The sequence below is a fragment of the Marmota marmota genome, unplaced genomic scaffold (assembly GCF_001458135.2).
Source record: "Marmota marmota marmota unplaced genomic scaffold, marMar, whole genome shotgun sequence".
NCBI lineage: Eukaryota > Metazoa > Chordata > Mammalia > Rodentia > Sciuridae > Marmota > Marmota marmota.
Genome location: NW_025999968.1, coordinates 59,126,455 through 59,146,045, shown reverse-complemented (window position 1 = coordinate 59,146,045; position 19,591 = coordinate 59,126,455). Strand labels below are relative to the sequence as shown.

Genomic DNA, 19,591 nt, shown 5'->3' with positions numbered 1-19,591 from the left:
GACGTGGACATCTTTGGGGTCCCTAATTCAGTCTACCAGTACTATTTGGGAGTCAGAGGCCACCAAAATATTTGAGTCATTGAGAGAGGCATCACAGGGTCCCTAGAGATCGTAGAACCCAAACAGCACCCTGTGTGGACAGTCACATTCAATGCCTTATGCTGGGTCAAGTAGGTGTCAAAGGCTTCAGACCCTCAGAACAGAACCAGACGGGGAATTGGGCCTTATTCCTCACTAGCTGCCCATCCCCAGTGTGCTCCTCATCCTCTCTGAACCTTCGTTTCCTCTTTTGGAAAATTAGGATGCAGAACTACTCCGTAAGACCATTAAGGTTTAATGAATCCATGCCCCTAAAGAGCTGTGTAGCTTGCCCCAGCCCAACACGGAGAAATGACAGGTGGCCTTGTCTTCCACTCCCTCCCTGGGTGCTGCCCAGGGCGGGACTGAGGCCAGAGGAGGTGGTGGGTCGTTCCCAGGACAACCCCAGTACTAGTGTCTGAGTCAGGGCCAAGCCTGAGCAGCTGCCCGCAGGCCGAGGAGCTGCTCCCAGGGTGAGACCGGCTAACTGGCAGCTCCCAGGGAGGGGAGGCAGGAGGAAGGCAGGGCAGGCAGGGCTCGGCGTGCCCAGACCCTGCTGACCCCGAAGCCACTACAGGCCTGAGGGTTGGTCAATCTTTGGGGGTAAGAGAATCCTAGAAATGTCCCTGCTTTTCGGTGACTGTCCTGAATTCCATTCTGTGTCTTTCCATCATAAACCGGGATGACAAGATGACCAACAACCCAGTGGCTTTTTATGACCCTCGTTAGAGGGGGAAATGAAGAACAGAAAGCAGAGAGACGCGCCCTCTGAGCAGGTCGGAGTCTCCTCTGCCGTTTACTGAAGGAAGCGCGGTGGTTTCTTTTATCATCCCGTACCTCTGCCCCAGCATGTGTGGGGATGAATTTCTCACAGTCCCTTCCCCGGGCTTAGCAGGTATTTATTTATTCACTCGTCCTGTCACGAGTATTTACAGAGCAACGGAACTGTCAATAAAATGGATGTCCCTGACTTCATGGAGCTGAGCAGATAGAGGAATTAATCAGATAACTGCACGGATGCATGTGAACTTAAAGCTGTGATAAGTGCCATCAAGATCAGGCCCTTGTGTGTGTTGGTGACATGAGGTGGGGTGGGGGTATATGTGTGGGAGGGAGCAGGACAGAAGGGAGGGGGCAGGTGAGAGGAGATGGGGCTGTGACAAACCACAGTGTGTTCCCCCAAAACTGTTTCCTCCACACCCAGGGCACGCGGGTAGATCACATTTCCCAACTTCCCCTGCAAATAGCTGAGGCCGTTCCCTCTGACCAGTGGAAGGGATGTAGGTCACCGTGGGTGTGGCCCATGATGGACCTCTGAAAGCACCTTCCAGCGGAGGGTGCAGAGGACCCAGGGTGACAGCAGCAAGCATCTTGTCCTACAGGCAGGGAACTGGGACATGGGGCTCCTGCTTTACAGCAGCCACCTCTACCGCAGCCTCTCCAGGAAGGGCACAGTGGCTTAGAACAGTCCTAAAAGATGCAAAGACTCAGGCAGAGGGCTGCAGAACCAGACTCTAACGTCTCAGTGAGGGAGGGGGAAGAAGGACAGAAATATCCAGAAAGTGAGGGGTGGCCCAGTGTGGGTCCTCACGGGCCACATGAAGGACCTGCTCCTTCAGTGAAGGAGTTTTCGTTTGGGGACGGGAAGTCATGGCAAGGATGAGAGCATCTGATTCCCATTTTTATAATATGACTCTGGCTGCCCCAGGAGAGGAGGTGGACACCGTGTGGTGAAATCGGGGGAATGGCTGCCGGAAGTATCCAGTTGCAGAATGGGGTAGCTCGGACCCCACTAGTAGCTCTCTCTAGGCTTCTGGACCCTCAGTAATTAGAGAGCCTAACACCAGCTCCATCTGGGCCCTCCCTGACTGATGAAATCTGTGTGATTTCACAGGTGTTAGGCATTGTTTCCATACAGGCATCTAAGCCAAAGATGCAGCCCTGCTTTGAATAAGGCTTCATCTAACTTGAGCTCGGCAGGGTCCGTGCACAGGCAGCCGAGGAAATGACCTTGTAGTGGCAGGATAGTAGGAAAGGCTGGAGGAAGAGTCTGAGCAGTCCCCAGCTGAGAAGTGCCTCTCCATCCTTAGTGAGCAGTTGTGGATTTCAAGATGGCCGCTCTTTAAACCTCAGTGTAGAGAGGCCCTGGAGTACAGTCACCCGGAAATGACGAGGGTAGTGGCTTTATGGGGCTGCAGAAGTATTCATATCCAAATCAGTTTCACGGGGCAGAGAAAAGGCTCATTGGTTCCACTTCTAGCAATCCTCTGGCGTTGCATCCCTAGAGCCTGAGAGCACCCTGCCCTTCAGCAGCACAGAGACCTTTCCATCAGCCCAAGCCCCTTATGGCCAAGCTCTGCAGACCCTGTGCCCCAGGGAGGTCACACAAAGCACAGCAGGGCTCTGCTTCCCCAGCTTACCCACATTTCTTATTCAGTTAAGCACCTGTTGGCTGACAAACCAATAGCTTGCCCTCGATAGGGGTAGTGCAGGACTGAAAGGAGCCCATGGTCATGGCCGTAAGGAACACGGAGAAAGGACAGCAGCCAGCGGTGAACCTAAAACCAGGTCCTGTGGTGAAGCAGTTGGAGAGCAGATAAAGTTCAAGTATCATTCAGTCTGACCAGATTTCAGAAAATGAAGTCCCAGGGTGAGCTAACCCCCAGTATGACAGAATCAGGAGATGAGATCTTTAGCAGGTGACCAGGCTTAGACAGCGTCATGAGGGTGAAATCTCCATGATGGCATGATGCCCTTTTAATAAGAGAAGAAGAGGCTGGGGTTGTGGCTCAGCAGTGGAGCACTTGCCTTGCATGTGAGGCACTGGGTTCAATCCTCAGCACCACACAAAAATAAATAGATAATAAATAAAATAAAGGTGTTGTGTCCATCTACATCTAAAAAGAAGAAGAGGAAAAGTTGCTAGAATGAAGAATGCTCCTCTTTCTCTCTCTATCTTCTTCCATCTTTCCCAACCTCCCTCCTTCTCCCCCCACCCACCTCTATCATATTCTCCTGGAGGACAGCACCCACCAGGAACCAAGTCCACCTTGACCTTGGACTTCCAGCCTCCAAAGGTGTGAGAAGAAATGTCTATAGGTTAAGCCACCCAGAACAAGATGACTAGGACACTGAACACTACAGAGTGGTCCAGGGGCCACCTCCCTATGATGCATGATTTGGTTGGAATTAAGTGAAATCTCCTAAACACAGCATGCATGGGAATCCTGTCCTTCAAAGGAGCTCTCACTCTGACCTCCTCACCCCCCAGACTTCCGTTGCCATCCCGCTCATTTGTCTAGGTCAACTTCAGGGCATATCCACCGTGTGCATTCCAAAGAAAAGCAAGAGGCCTATATGACTTGACAAATGAGACCATAAGAAGTTAAAGTCCATCAGCCTAAAACAATGACCCAGACAAATGACCATCAGAAGATGGCTTGTCACTGTTACTATCAAGACAGCAACGATGTCCAAGGCTCCTTCAAGATACGAGAGTGGATTATAACAAAGACAAGACAAGAAAAAAAAGGCATTAAAACCAGTATAAGAGAAAAGATAGAGTGATTGCTATTTGTGAATGAATATATATTATGGAGTTCAGTAAGAGGGTTTCTCACAGATGACAGCAAAACTAACTAGAGAATATTTTGGGTAAAGGTTCTATTTAGAAGGACAACAAAAATATGAAATATCTAGAAATAGAACAAGAAGAAATGTTCAAGATCTATGTGAAGAAAACTATAAAATTTTTCTGAAAGTCATAAAATGCTATAAAGATAATAACATGAAGACATCAATTCTTCCCCCGTGTGTTTATTTATAAAGTTAATGTAATTCTGCCTGCCCAGAACATCCTGGTTTCTTATTGTACATCTTAGATGTTCTGTTCATAGATGTCTGCAAGACCTGAACAATTCTTTTTAGCTAAATGTGTGGGGGGGCTCCTGTTCATTGCAAAGGACCGACTCAGCGTAGCCTACCTCTCCCACATACCTGAATCCTCTCCTACATCCTCCCACACTCCCTTCAAATGGCCTTTTTCAGAAGCTTGTAGTAGTAGCAGTAGTAGTAACAGTCAGAGTAAATAAACAGTAGAATTAATGATTTATAAATCATTTGTGGAGCTTTACTCTGCCCACCACTTGCCATTTCCCCCACATGACTGGTGGCTCACCTGCTATTAGCTCAGACTCACAGGAGCAAGGGCCTCGTGGGTCAGGTGGCCGCACCTGGTCCAGCTGCTGTTGGCAAGGGAAGTGGGTCCCACGGTGTGGGTTGGGTTGGGAGGCAGGGCCTTGGCCAAGGAGGCCGTCACCAACTGCTAGGATGGCTCACCAGCAATGAGGCCCCACGGTAGCCTCTACTGTGAGGCAAGCTCTCGTGCATTTACCTGCTTCATTTAAACTCCTAACATGACCCAGCCAAGTTGCTAACCAAGTCACCACCTGGCTCTTAAGGAAACTGGCTTGTTGAGGTAAGTTCGTTCTCTGGGGTCACATGGCCACCTGTAAGTCAAAGATGGATCATTTCCAAGTCTCAGGGCTTGGGGTCTTGCCTCCTGACCTCTCCAAATTCAGGTAGCAGAGCCATACCCCCAGGCTGGGGTGGGCTCATAAATCCAGACTTGTGGCTGCAAAGCTGAGTGTCTCCTCCCCTAGGTCCCCGCTGAGGCACTCCGACACCAGCCACCAGGTCTTAGGAACCCAGAAACTCCCGCTGTCCCTGAGTCTGCTGCAGGGCGGCTGCCTTGATGGGAGACCTGAGTAGGTGTCCAAGCTGCTCTGTCACCACCCCATTCTTGCCTTCCCTTCATCTGTACCGAGTCTCCACCTGGCCAAGGACTGTCCCGCTTTGTGGTCACAGCACCAAGGTCACATATGCAGTAGGAATTCAATCAACTGGAGTGAAACAAAATTGAATCAGTGAAGTTGCAAGTCATGTGTGCCAGCCCGGGGGAGCGCCTTCCTCCCCTGGGGAGGAACACTTCAGCCCGGGGAGCCACAGGTCCTCCAGGGCCTGCAGCCACAAGCCACCTATTCCTGTGGCTCTGCGAGGCCGCAGACACAGTGTATCAATTGCCCATGCTGAGGGGACACATCTGGAATCTCCCCCTCCCTATTAGCTGGAGTTTCAGACCATCAGGCACCCCGCCCCCGGAAGTAAAAAAATTCAATCCATCCCTGTGGCTCAAAAAAAATCAGCTAAAGCTCTTTCCTGTGGTCGGGATGGGAGAAGCCTTCACAACCATTAAGGAGCCTCTCCGAAGTCCATGGTCCCTCCCCCATCCTCACCCTTCATGAGCTGAGAGTGCTCAGACCCTCGGCTAGACTGGGGAGGAACTGCTCCCACAGAGGGTCCCTGGGGAAAAGTTTCCCAGATCAGCTTCCAGGAGGGTCTGAGGCTAGAAGACCCATGCTGGAGTCAGAGTAGAGCCCACCCAGCAAGGACGGACCCCACTCCCCAGGAGTGAAATATTCAGGGGGTGGGAGAACAGTAGGGGCTGGGAAGAGCATGGAGGGACAAATATGAATTATCTAAATAAGATTCCTTTGGCCCTGGCTACTTCACATAGGTAGCTCCAGAGACCACATCTCAGTGTGGCTCATTTCTATGGCACCTGTACCCCACTCTCTCAGGAAGCTGTTTCTCCACGATTCATAATTCTCCAATGAAACTTCTGAGGCTTTGTCACCCCAGGATACAGGGCTGTATCATAAGAAAAAAATCTATCACCACTGCCCATAGGATGTTAGCACTCTCCAAGTGAGACAGACATGGCTGAGAAGGGATCTCTTACTCTCAGCCCAAACACTCCTAACAGAAGCCACCGCGTCCATCTCTAAGGAGACAGGGAGAAAATGGACATCTGGCTTGCAGCAAGCTCTAACCCGAGTGACTTCCTAGGTTGATACCAAGGGAGAGGCTGGGGTGGAGCTCAGTGGTAAAGCACGTGCTGAGTGTGTGCAAGGCCATGGGTTCCATCCCCAGTGCCAGAAAAATATAATTAAGAGAGATGAAAACAGGCATTTGAATCACTCATCTTAACTTCATTTTATTACAACTTCAAGGAAAATAGTTTCAGGAGAAATGAGAATGGAGATAAACATAGAGATTAAGCTACTCAAATTTTCCTTGCCTACGCCTGTCTACAAGGGTATAAATATTATGGGTTTCTGTACATGCATTTAGGTTTGCGGTGCGTATGTGTATCTCATGTGGATGACTTCTGTCTAGGGTGTTGTTCTCTTAGTTTCTTGACAGATGATGGTTGAATTCAGGGTCTTCAAGCAGATTAGGAAGGGGGTCCCCCACTAGGACTGAGATCCAGCCTTCTTCTTCTGGAATTTTCTGAACTGAGACTGAATGGCTACCGCCGCACGTTCTGTCTCTGGTGCATCCATGTCGATGTCAAACTCTTCTTGAACTTTCTTCTGCCCATCTATAGCAAGAAAAACACAAACATGAGGTAATCGCAGCTGCAAATAGAAAACAGTGACACCCTCAGAGCTAGGACACTGCTCCCGCGTAAGACCCATTCACAAAGTAAAATGCCCTGCACGGTGGAGCAGCCCACAGTCCAGAGCCCACTGCCCTCCAGCTGCCTCAACTCGACCCTGAGAGGGGCCGTGAAAGTCAAGGACACAGTCTGGATGCGGAGTGTGTTTTCTGTACCTGATCTTTGGTTCCTGCTGGAGACAGTTTACATAAATTTTAAAAACATTAGCTGCGCTGGTCCTTTCTCCTGGTATCTCAAGTAGATATCGTCTGAATACTGCTATAGGCATTGAGCCAGTGTTAGCTGATTTTCACAAGAGCTCTGAGTTAACCAAGTAACACGTTGAGTTTCTGTGTATACTTTTGCTGCCATCGAGGTCTGCTGATTGTGATCGCAGCCTGGGTTCTTATCATCCTCAGGACACCACTGACCTTCACAGTTAGACTGAGGTTTCAGAACCATGCATTGTACTCCTCCCACGTAGGTGTGGCAATGTGTTTGCCAAGGCAGAAGGCTTTAACCGATTCATAAGCCAGAATGAAGTGACCACAACTTGGGTGAGCTGTCCCATCACGCTGGGCACCTTTCTGAGCACTGGACAATTTCCAGCCAAGTTGTAAAAACAAATAAGTAAGTCAAATCCCCATCCACAGAAGAGGAAAGTCTTTAAAAATCCTCCAGTCCAGCGAGGGCCGAGGCCAGCCCTCGAGGCACAATGTCCTGTGTGTTCTTTTTTCGGTACAGACACTGGGGCCCCAGCTGCCTCCCTGCACTGCTGCAGTGGGAAGGTCTCCTGAGAGCAAGATTGAGTGATGACTTGGTGTCCCTGGGGGGAGGCCACACATTCACACTTTTTGCAAAGACCCTCAGGTACAGCCAGAGTCGGGATCCACCCCCCTATTGACAGGTAAAGTAGCAAATAAGCCCCAATGTTAGCTCAAACCAGAACCAGGGACAGGACCCACCTCCCCTGGGACCTGGCCCAAGAGCCTCACTGCTACCCAGCACTTGCACCTGGAGCACTTCCAGCCCGGGGACAGAAAATCAAAGAGACCTCCTGAGTCTGGAGAGAGAGCCCTAGCCAGGGAGCAGGGTGTGCACACCACTCTGACCGTCACCAGGAAGCTCCAGCTTCTCACCAACCCTAATCTGCTTCAGCCACTTCCTCTCTCAGGGACCTTGCAGAATAACACTCCAGCAGCAGCCCTAACCACGCGGGTGGGGGACACAGGTCATTCCGGGTAAGGGAGGCTTGTTCTCTATTGCTCGCTATGTTGTCACCCCCCACAGATGGATGGATCAATGGTAGGTGGGTGGGTGGATAGATGATAGATTTAGAAAATGTGTAGGTATAGATGATATTATAGATAGGGATGATATAGAAGAGAAAGATGATAGATATAGATAACAGTTATGATAGATGGGAGATAGATGAGAGATAGACATAGATAATAGGTATGACAGATGGTAGACAGATTCGGATGATAGATGTAGAAGATAGACCCATGGTAGGTAGGTAGGTAGGGAGATGCATGGGAACCATCATTTATTTCAGATAGATCTTGAATGATGTTTCCCTCGCAGACTCACATGCAGGCTCCTTGGTTTTCCTGGAGACTAAGTGGGCTCTGCCTGAAGCCCTCCCATCCCATCTGAGAGTGGGGGACACTGGCTCCAGGCTCGCCAGCCTCGTTAAACTCACCGATTTATGACCTAGATCAAAGCACTGTTTTCTTCTCTCCCAGATCTCTGCCTATGCCACGAGAGCAGAGCTTTGAAGGCACCAACGTCGGGGGACATTGGGTGTCATCCTGTGTGACCCACGAGAGCCCAAACCATGCAGAGGGCATGGGAATCATTTCCTACTGTACCAGTTCAGTCAACCTCTTGTATTCAATCTACATTCCCAATCTGCAGGGAAGACTGTGGGTCAGGACCATCGGGAAGGGGCGGAGTTCCTGTGGCTCAAGTGGATATTTGTAAAATGCTTAATGAATGTCGTCCCATGATCCCCGGACTGGAAGACAAGAATCTGAAATGCAGTAGCCCCAGCTCTTGTGCTAATGGAAATAAACCTTTAGTACTACTACTGTCCGTGGCTATGGAGGGCAGCTGCAGCCCTGGGAATGGCCTCTTTTCATAAGGTCCAGTCCCAAACCCCAGGAATGCAGGCATCACTGTTTAGTGAGTGCAAAGGGGAAATTCACCCTGACCCAAGGGAAGATGGAGGATATCTCTTTTAGAATTAAAATGTTACTGCAACCTGAAGTTCTTAAAGGGCCTGATTAATCTTCTCCCTTTTATAATAATGAAAAAAAGCAATAATCTCACTTTTTGACAAATGACAAATGAAGAACAGAGAATTATGTATATTTAGGGAATATATATACATTAAGACGGTAAGGATGGGTCATCAACACAAACATTACAAATTGTATTTTAAACTGATACTTTCAGCCAAAAGTAATTTATGAATTCCTCCTTTGTTTGAAAATCCTGGACAACCTTCACAGAGCAGCCACGAGTCTTTAGGGAGTTGTTGCTTCTGGACTCTGGCACCGCCTTGGGGAGGTCTGCAAGGTCATCCAAGGACCATGAGCTCCTCCCACTGACCTGGCCAGCAATGGGTGGCAGCTAAGAAAGGACAACTCTTTAGACCTTCAGCACAGAGATCAGCACAAATCTCTAAAGGCCTGGAGATGCCTCAAGGTGGTCCTGGTGGGAGGAGTCAGGAGATGTTGCTGGTTAAAGGGGCAGGGCTTCAGGAAAAGCTGAAGCCCGGATGGAGAGAAGGGACAGGCACTAGGGCAGATGGCCAGCCTGGAGGTCCGGGGGCACAGGTGTGGCCTCCCACCACCGGGCCCAGGGCTTGTGACACCGGGGAGCCCATGGGAGCCCAGGGGAACTGTAAAGCCCTGTGCAGAGGCAGAGTTCCTCACAGAGGTGGGCTCCCATGCTAGGGGACTCTGGGGGCATCTCTAAGCTCTTCCACCCTGGAACAGAGGCTGTCACACACACCTGGCCAGGAAAAAGTTAAATGCAGGACTTGTGTCCCTTGCAGACAAAGTCCCCATCCTCTTTGGAGAGGCTGACCTCTCCTAGCCCCCAGACCCTCCCAGCAGAAGTAGGGTTATGGGACGCAGCTGACAGAAGATTTGGAGATTGCTTCCTACTGCTGTGTGACCCTGGGGAGGGTTCTTAGCTCCTCTGGTACTCAGTTTTCTCATTTAAAAAAGGCAGAAGTAAAAACCACTTTTTAAAAGATTAACCTACCTAGCTACCCAGCTCTGCAGTGTTAAACACAGATTGACATCTCATTACAAGGTAAACTGCAGCCCAAATGATATTGGGCTCAGCTGCATGTCCCTAATTCAGAGAGGAAGGATGCACTTTTCAGCATAGCCAGCCGCATGGCCAGTGTGGGCAGCTGTGTTTGCTGGTCTTGGCACAGGGTCAGCCCCAGGTCAGTAATACAAGCCATGAAGAATATACATAAAGGCTTGTGGACATAGCTCAGTGGCAAAGACCTTACCCAGCGTGCTCAAGGCCCTGGGTTCAACCCCAAGTTATGCCAAAATAATTAAATAAATAAGAATATTCAAAAAGAGACTTTCCACACCAACCAGTACAGTCCACAACCCAAAAGTCTGGTGATACAAAGCTGAAACAGTGTAGAAGAGCCTGCCCCAGTGCCCACAGCTGTGGGTGCAGGCTGCTCTGCCCGGGAGACAGCAGTACATCTCAATTAGCAGCACAGGGAAAACCTGTGTCCTTCTCATTTCCGGACGGCAGGGCGACCATTTCCCTTTATTTCTGTTTCTTCTCTCATAAAAAATGTCTGAAGCTGTGTCTGGACTGGGTGGGCGCTACCTGACATTTTTATTTAAGATTCTGCTGCCCAAATTGGAAAAACACATCAGCTACCCAGCTCCTAATGGTGAACTTTTGTCGGTCTGAGCAAGCAATATTTTACCAAAACACCCCGCAAATGTCCAGTGCTGCACGGTTTTATTTGTATCTGTCTGAGGTTCTGAAATTCTGTCAGTTCCTTTTCTGTACGAACACTCTGAAATCCTGAATGTGCCCATGAAAGTGGTCAAGAGAATGACTCCATTGAAGGAAGAGGGAAAACCCAACTTCCTGGCCACGTGCTGGGGAAAGAACAATGTCCCGTGTGCCTGGGCAGGCAGGACCCCCATGGCCTTGCAGACTCCCCCGCTCTCAAGTCCATCCCTGAAAAACTTCATCTCATCAGAAGCGGAAATTGAAACCTACAAGGCTGAATAGTTTGCATAGCTGCTACGTTCTCTATTTACCGGTGCACCCTCTGTTAAGCGTCCAGCTATCTGTACACCTGTCCCTTATCTATCATATTGCTTGTCCTCTTTGTCTCTGTCTCTGCCCCCTCACTCCTCTCTCTCTGAGACACACAGCACAAAGCTTGCAAAACGACCCCCAAGCAACTAGGCTTTCCACACCTCCCCCCAAATGGGCAGAAACTTCACCCAACCACCATGGCACAGAGCTCTGCCAGGGGCCCAGGAAAAACCAATGCTTTGAGAAGGTGAAGAGGCCTCCGGCTGAGATCTGCCACGGCCTCCCCTGGGAAGCTGCGGCCCTGTCCGGGTTAGACTTCCTGCTGCTGTAGATACTTCTTAAGCTACTTCCCCAAATACTGCCTGTTCTTTGCAGAAACTGAGACCAGAAATTCCCTCTACTATTGAGGGGGTGTTTAGACAGCCAGGGCAAGGTGGCAAGGGAGGAGGTTGGGGCAGGTTGAGAACAAAGGGGCGTGGAGAGGGTCTTCTGAGGAGGTCAACTTCCTGCTAGACAAAAGTGCTTGTGGACACGAGCGGGGGTCACAATCAGATGGACACTTCCCTGCTTGTGCTCCTAAGTGGGGGATTCAATAGAAAAACTAAAACAGATGCATGGACAGAGGAGGCACCAGTCAATAATAGCGAGGAGCGCACGGACAGGGAGGAGATCAGGAAAGGAGGAAATTCCAGAGACCATAAAAAGAACAAGCCAAAAGTCCCCAAGAGATTCTCAGCTCTGGGGCCCTTCTCTATGGAGAAGTCTATCTCTGTATTTCTGTGGATCTTCAATAAACCTGCAACTTTCTTGCTATCTCTGTGTCCTGTTCTTCAGTTCTTTGCTGAATGGAGACAGTGAACCCAGCGCCCCTAGATGGTAGCACATTATGCTTGATTATGTCATGAGAAAAACTTTCAGGAAGCTCCTCTTAAAAACACAATGATAATAAGAGACTTTCTTTATTGAGCATGAAATAGAGCTTCCTTATATACCTAAATGGGTTTTCTTTTACAGATCATTTGATGGGCAAATGTACAATAGATGATCATAAATATAAAAGTAAGGAAGGAGCACCAGTTGAAGATAATCCCAAATGCACATTACAAGTTCCTGGTAGCATCATGACAATCCATGGGATGTCATGGTTTGATGGTTTGATAGACTAAAATTATGTTTGCATTTATCTGTCCCGATAAACTCTGAATCTAGTGTTGGAGTGGAAGATCTCCAATCAGTCCACAGTCCATAAACAGCCACGTGCTGAGCACCAGGATTATTCTGCTCAGGTTTCCATAACAAAATACCACGGGCTGGGGCTGAAACAATAGAATTTCATTTTCTCCGGTTCTGGAGATGGGATGCAGGTGGCAGCAGGCTGGCTCCCTGAGGCCTCTCTCTTTTGCTTGCCTGCCACTTTCCCACGGTATCCTCACATGGTGAGGGGATAGCCCTGGTGTCTCTGGGCATCCAGAGTTCCTTTCCATTCAAGGACACAAGTCCTGTTGGACTAGGATTCACCCTAATGGCCCCATTTAACATTTCTCTTTAAAGACACTGTTTCCAAAACAGTCACATTCTGAGTTCCAGGAAGCTAGAGCTTTGAACGGCCATGGAGGGAGGGGGCAGGGGCACACCTAATCTAACTTTTGGACTTTATAAATTTTAAAGTAGCTTTAGAGTCTTTGTCTTGTTTGACTTATGCACCCGTTCATAAGAGCTACAGGAAGTATCCCTTGTTCCTGTTCCACAAAGACTCGGAGTCCACCCTGGGTCTCGCCCAGGATTGCTCTGTACACCCTGGCCAAGGCTGGCTCAGGATCCAGGTCTTACTCCAGATCTCATGGTGATTCTGAAGATTTCTTGCACTATTTTCAGCTCCTTGGATGTATGTCAACATGACAGGTTTCTGTATAGACCAATTAAGGTCTCTAGGGGGAAAATTATGTATTAAACAGTCCAAGTCTAAACGTGTACCACAATCCATCCACCCTCAACATCAACCTGTTGCCCTGGGGGTCAGGACTTCGTATGGAATTCACTCAGTTAGCAAGTCATTCAAAAGGTTAGTATGGTCCCCATCTGAGGGTGGGGGACAGCAGAGGACACACTCAAGTCCCTGCTTCCCAGAGGAAAACAGAAAAGAGAAAGGTAAAAGCACTGGAGAGAAAGAGAATTTCAGAGATTCCCAAAACCAAGTAGGTTGTTGATGCGGAGGTCGGAAGGCTCTGGCCTGCCCAGTCCAGGTTGTCCACAAGGGCTGGGGAGGAGCCAGCAGGGAGGGGCGGAGGCCAAGACCCACCTGCCAGGAGGGGAGGGGCAGCAGGGCTCCTAATAACCTGGAGACAACACGTTTTGAAAGATTCTTCTTCTTTTATGAATTCACTATCTGAGCAGCAGACTTGAAACACTTAACATAGATTCCTTAGGAATTAACAGGCATGAAAAGGCACCTGGAGAAAGACAGAGCTGTTCCTGGATCCCCAAGCAGCCCAAGATAAAGAGTCTGAGACACACAGCATGGTTCAAAAGTCCATCATGGGTTGGAGTGGGCACAGCTCTCCGTTAGAGCTCATGCTCAGTGATGAGCAAGGCCCTGGGCCGTGGGTTCAAGCCCTAGTGCCAAACAAAACTATACCCAGGGGCTGGGGTTATAGCTCAGTGGCAGAGCGCTCCCCTAGCATGTGTGAGGCCCTGGGTTCAATCCTCAGCACCACATAAAGATAAATAAATAAAATAAAGGTATTGTATCCATCTGCAACTAAAAAAAAAGTTTAAAAACCTATATACATAAAATAGTAGCCTTAAGTTCAGCAATCTGAACCATATATAGATCTTTTTCCTAGTTTACAATGATGCAAAATCATTGTCCAGTGGTGGTTTGGGCAGTAAGTCATGAAAATAGATTTTATTTTACACACACACACACACACACACACACACACACACCATGGGCAACGCTCTCATTTACATATTTATAGTTCTCTATAGTTTAAGATTTATTTGATAGAAACAAATTACCTCCTAAGGCCTAATCCTGCAGATCAGAAATTTGTGCATAAGCAGTAAATTGAGATATAATTGTCCTGAGTAGGAGTTTTCCATCATTAGGAGTCGAAGCACATAGCGTTCTATAAAAGACCGAAGTTTTAGCACGCTATAAAGAAATAACAGTCATTTAGCTGAAGTACGCCTTGCAAATGAGACGTCTGAATGCCAAGGTTTGCAGAGCATCCCACCTTATTTCTAAGGGTGTATTAACTGGGAAAGAGTTAACACCAATCAGTTGTGTGGCCCCTGGTGTCACTAAGCTAACTGGCCCAAGCTCTGGGGGCTCTTAGCTGGGGCCCACAGCTCCTTCACATCAAGGCCACCAGGGGCCATGCAGAGCCAGTGTGGGTTCCTTTCCAAGGACTGAAACCCTCACCCACCAAGCAGCAAGATGGTAAAAAAAGCTCGTGAGGGCTACAATTTTCATCCTTTAAGCCAGAAAATAGGGCATCTAGTGCTAGGGAGAAGGTCAATTCCTTCTGAGAAAAAATTAGTAAAAGTAAATTCAAGCACCCAGCCACAGAAATGCTGGCATAGAGGATTATATTTATGAAATTCCCATTAAAAAAGGACAATATGTCCTTTTATAATCCAGAAATGAGGCACACACAGAGCCCTGGCGTGCCTCAACCTGGTGTGCTTGGGTGACAAACAGTCACTCCATTGCCTGGCAGGCAGGGGAGGACCCCCAGCCAGCTCGAGGCTCCCAGCCACTGCACATGCATTTACTGAGCAGGGGCCGCTGGTGCAAAGCATTGTAATTTTCCAGGTCTTTGCTAAGAAGCAAAGATTAATGAGCAAGGTCAGGCATTAGCAGCACCAGGCAGGGGAATTTCTGTATCTATTGTGTTCCCCGAGCCCAATAAAAACGCCATTCCAGTTTCCCCTATCTCCATTTACCAGGTTGGAGCCTTCTGTGGGGCCCAGGGTCCTTTCCAGGAGAGAGCAATTATCTTTCATCCTAAAATAGAGGTGCTCTGAAACCCACAGGCCTGGGCCCTGCTGCGAGGGCTCTGGTTGTCGTGAAACCTAATTTGGTCAGCTGGAAGGGACGGCTCACTGCCGGCTTCTCTGGGCTGCCTCTTGCATCATCCCTGCTCTCCAGCTGCCACGGGCTGTGCTCTGGCTTGTGTAAAATACCTGTCCTGCCGTGCGTTCAGCTGGTCCAGGGAGTGGGGACCTGTGAGATTCAACTAGGAAGAAGGAGCTCTGGGGAGATCAACTCTCCCCCTAGATTCGTTAAGCCCAGGAAGTCAGCAGCAAAAAGGAGACACACATACCACTGGGGAAAAAGTGGGTTTTTGTCTATTGGAAGGGCAGAATCTGGTCCTAGTGGTGTTGGTTTGCTCGGCTGCTGTAACAGAGTCCCACACCCACACCCTGGCGACACTCAAACAACAGCAGGGTATTTGCCCCAGTGTGGAGCCTGGAAGTCCAAGTTCCCCGTGCAGGCAGGGCTGGGCCTCTGGAGGCTCTCTTCCTAGCCTGCAGGTAGCTCCTTCCTGCAACCTCACGCGGTTGTCCCTCAGTTTGTGTCGGTGTCCTGGTCTCCTCTTAAAATGGCACCAGGGTCCACCTAAGGACCTTGTTTTATCAGAGTTGCCTTTATTTTATTTATTTATTTATTTTTGGTACCAGAGATTGAACCCAGGGATGCTCAACCACTGGGTCACATCCCCAGCCCTTTCTATTTTTTATTTAGAGACAGGACCTCGCTGAATTGCTTAGGGCCTCGCTAAGCTGCTGAGGCTGGATTTGAACTCGTGATCCTCCTGCCTCAGCTTTCCAAGCCGCTGGGATTACGTGTCCAATCACAATTGCCTCTTTAAAGACCCCACCTTGGAGGAAATGGCACTTACAGCTTCCACACGTGAAGGCAGGGACTCAGTTAAGCCCATCACACCAATCAAAAGGCCTGCCTCGTTCAGAGGAAACCAGGGATGAGCAGCAAGGCAGGATGGGAAACAGCTTGACCGGGGACAGCAGGAATTCAAGCCCAGAGTCTTGACCATGGTTCTGAGGTTCCAACCTCCCTCGCAGTTGAAGGGAGATGAGCAGGAGTCAGGCATGTTTTCTCGTGAGGCTTGTGAGTTGCAGGAGGAAGCCGTAGATGCAGTACTTGCCACCCCAGATGCTGGCACACAGGCCAGTCTGCCCAGCCCCTCCCTCCGCCACGGGGACTGAAGACAGGACTAGAGCTCTGCTGGCCAGGTCAGGATCTGGGAAGGCAGAATGCACCTGAGAAGGCAGAACGCGCCGGGGACGGCCAAATTCAGGAAGACCCACCTCTCTGGCACAGAGTGGGGTTCTTGGGGATGCCCCACCCACTGCCCATTGCTGGCGCCACGTGCCAGGCAGCCTCAGGAGCAGCCTGGCTCCTGCTAGGACCATCCACCATGTGGCTTCCGTCACCCAGGCTGCCTTCCAGAACCTCCACAAGGCATCCATGCCCTGTCATAGCACCCTTTGTACCAAGACTCGCAAGGGTGGCTTGTGTGGCCTCTGTCACCTCCTGCAGCCACCCAGTTTACGCAGGGTGGGGAGGAGAAGAACAGAGATACAGGGAGGGCATGAGCCCTGCTTTCAGAGATGAGACCTCAAGCTTTCCTTGAATTTGCTTGAAGAATGTGGGTGTGTCTTGAAGGAAAGAGAGTACTGGGAACCCTTAGGAGTGGGGAGAACACACCAAGGGCTTTCTTGCTTTCTGAGCACAGAGAAAGAACTGGAATTCCTCCCCTGGAATGGGGAGCTAACTCCTTGACAGCCAACACGGAACATTGTCATTTGCCCTCCTCGCCCTTCCCCAGGGAAAAGCTACTGCTTTCAAGGGAATGGAGAACACGTGAGTCACCCACACTCCAGGCACCCTCTGCAGGACAGCCAGCCGTCCAGTGCCCCAGCCACTCCAGCAGAAGACGCGGATAGGTCTCCTTGACGCCTCTGTTGACCCCTTTTTTCTTAGCTATAAAATCTCTGGCTTAGGGTTGAGCACATGTTTACCCAAAGAAAATTTCCCAGCCTCCTTACTATTTCATACGGTCGTGCAATTAAGTTCTGGCCACACGATGTGGTCATAAAACAAGGTACGCTGCCTCACTCGGGTCCATCTTCTCCCCTTGGCCACACACAGGCTCCTGCTAGGACCATCCACCATGTGGCTTCCGTCACCCAGGCTGCCTTCCAGAACCTCCACAAGGCATCCATGCCCTGTCATAGCACCCTTTGTACCAAGACTCGCAAGGGTGGCTTGTGTGGCCTCTGTCACCTCCTGCAGCCACCCAGTTTACGCAGGGTGGGGAGGAGAAGAACAGAGATACAGGGAGGGCATGAGCCCTGCTTTCAGAGATGAGACCTCAAGCTTTCCTTGAATTTGCTTGAAGAATGTGGGTGTGTCTTGAAGGAAAGAGAGTACTGGGAACCCTTAGGAGTGGGGAGAACACACCAAGGGCTTTCTTGCTTTCTGAGCACAGAGAAAGAACTGGAATTCCTCCCCTGGAATGGGGAGCTAACTCCTTGACAGCCAACACGGAACATTGTCATTTGCCCTCCTCGCCCTTCCCCAGGGAAAAGCTACTGCTTTCAAGGGAATGGAGAACACGTGAGTCACCCACACTCCAGGCACCCTCTGCAGGACAGCCAGCCGTCCAGTGCCCCAGCCACTCCAGCAGAAGACGCGGATAGGTCTCCTTGACGCCTCTGTTGACCCCTTTTTTCTTAGCTATAAAATCTCTGGCTTAGGGTTGAGCACATGTTTACCCAAAGAAAATTTCCCAGCCTCCTTACTATTTCATACGGTCGTGCAATTAAGTTCTGGCCACACGATGTGGTCATAAAACAAGGTACGCTGCCTCACTCGGGTCCATCTTCTCCCCTTGGCCACACACAGGCTCCTGCTTTGAACATCTCTCTGATCCCATGGCCGTTTCTTCATGGCCTTGATTTTAAGAACCCCAATTTTTACAGAAATGTTTCCTTCGGCTGGGGGGGGGGGGCGGGGGCAGGTGGGGAAGTGCTGGGGAATGATATTGGCCACATTATATTCCTATGTTGTGTGCATGTTAGAATACAAAGCAACAAATTCCACCATCATTTACAACTATAAAAAATGCACCAATTAAAACAAGGGAATCAAATTAATTTAAAAATCCTCACATTAAAAAAAAAAGCCCTCTCTGGCAGTGTGTGGTGTCATCCCAGCCTTCCAAGGCCCCGCCACCCTGGGCCCTGCTGTCAGCTGAGCCACTGAAGCCCTATCTCCCAGGACACCTTTCCACCCTGGCTCTTCAGCCCTGAGCCTCTGGCGCTAGGCTCTTTTCCTGTGCATATTATCGAGGATTATTGTGCAGTCTTACTTATATGCAAATGGAGGGTCCATTGTGTGTGGAATTTGACTTTGGATGCAAATCTCTGATTGGTCTTGAAAATCATTCTGCAAAGCACAGCCAGGGCCAAGTCCATCTCATATCCAGCAGAACTGAGCTGAGGCAGACACCACTCAAAACCTCACTCCAGCCAGCCACCAGCCTCCCGCAAGCCTCTCTGCAATCCCTGCACTCCTTATGTGTCAAGAGGAGCAGGAATCAACATCACTGCATGCATCTGTGACTTCTCCTATTTCAAAACATCCTTCAAGCACTCCCAACCAAGTCAGGTGTGTGCACAGGAATGCCACAGGGCAGGGACGGGTTTTGCACAGAGGTATGCCTATATCCATAATGTGCCTTTTTGTCTAAACATAAATGTGTGCCGAGTTCCAGGAACTGCTGGCCTGTGACAGTAAACTCCACACTCCCCAGACCTGTAGCCACACCCTGCACCAACTGGCCTTCTCTTCTTCGGTCTGAAGCCAAGTCCTCTCACCTCCGTGCTTTGGTGAGATGCTCTATCTTCATGGCCAGGTACCTGCTCATTGGTGGGAAATCTCTTTTTAGAGATGGCTCACCTGGAGTTTGGGGCCTGTTTCTACGTACCAGGAAGGTGGGTTCACATATCAGAAAAGGAGAATAAAATAAAACTAAATATACAAGAAGGGATAAATCCAGCACTATTCTGGCTAGGTAGCTGAGCCACATGTAGTACCTGGGCTCAGAAAGTTCAACTAAGGAGTCAAACTTAGGTTTTGGCTTTCATAATAAACTACTAGTTTTGACAACTAATTCCAAGAAACGGAGCAAAGCTCCAGACTTCCTTCAGGCTGGTCCTGGGGAGAATGCAGCGGCTGGCCCACCATCCGGCCCTTCAAGATGCCGCCCTTTGTGGGTTCCATCAAAGCCTCCTCATGTAAAGAGTTCTCAAGGAATGAAAATAAAGCAAAGCATTTTCCTTTATTTATTTCAAGAATTCCAGTCCAGGCATGGTAGCACACACCTGTAATCCTGGCTAGACAGGAGGCTGAGGCAGAAGGATCCCAAGTTCAAGGCCAGATTCAAAAATTCAAAATAAAAAAAAATTAAAAGGGCTGAGGATGTAGCTGGGTGGTAGAGTGCTTGGCCAGTACATATAAGACCCTACATTCCTCTCGCAGCCCCAGAGGAAAGAAAAGGAGAATTCCAAAGACAGAAATTCCCAGTGTCACACCACAGTTATACAATTTTGAAATTGTTTTTTTTTAAAAAAAGCACAATTTTCCAAAGGCCCAGCATGAAAATA

General features: G+C 49.4%; 1 protein-coding gene across 1 annotated transcript in view; it reads right to left on the bottom strand.

The window, feature by feature from the left end:
- Positions 1–6,107: 6,107 nt before the first annotated feature.
- The window catches only part of Pcp4 (Purkinje cell protein 4), a 53,396-nt gene continuing 39,912 nt past the window's right edge, over positions 6,108–19,591 (bottom strand). Inside the window, exon 3 of the mRNA XM_015478457.2 lies at positions 6,108–6,520. Coding sequence (XP_015333943.1) covers positions 6,393–6,520 — 128 coding nt within the window. The 3' untranslated portion in view covers positions 6,108–6,392. The remainder of the gene's footprint in view (positions 6,521–19,591) is intronic.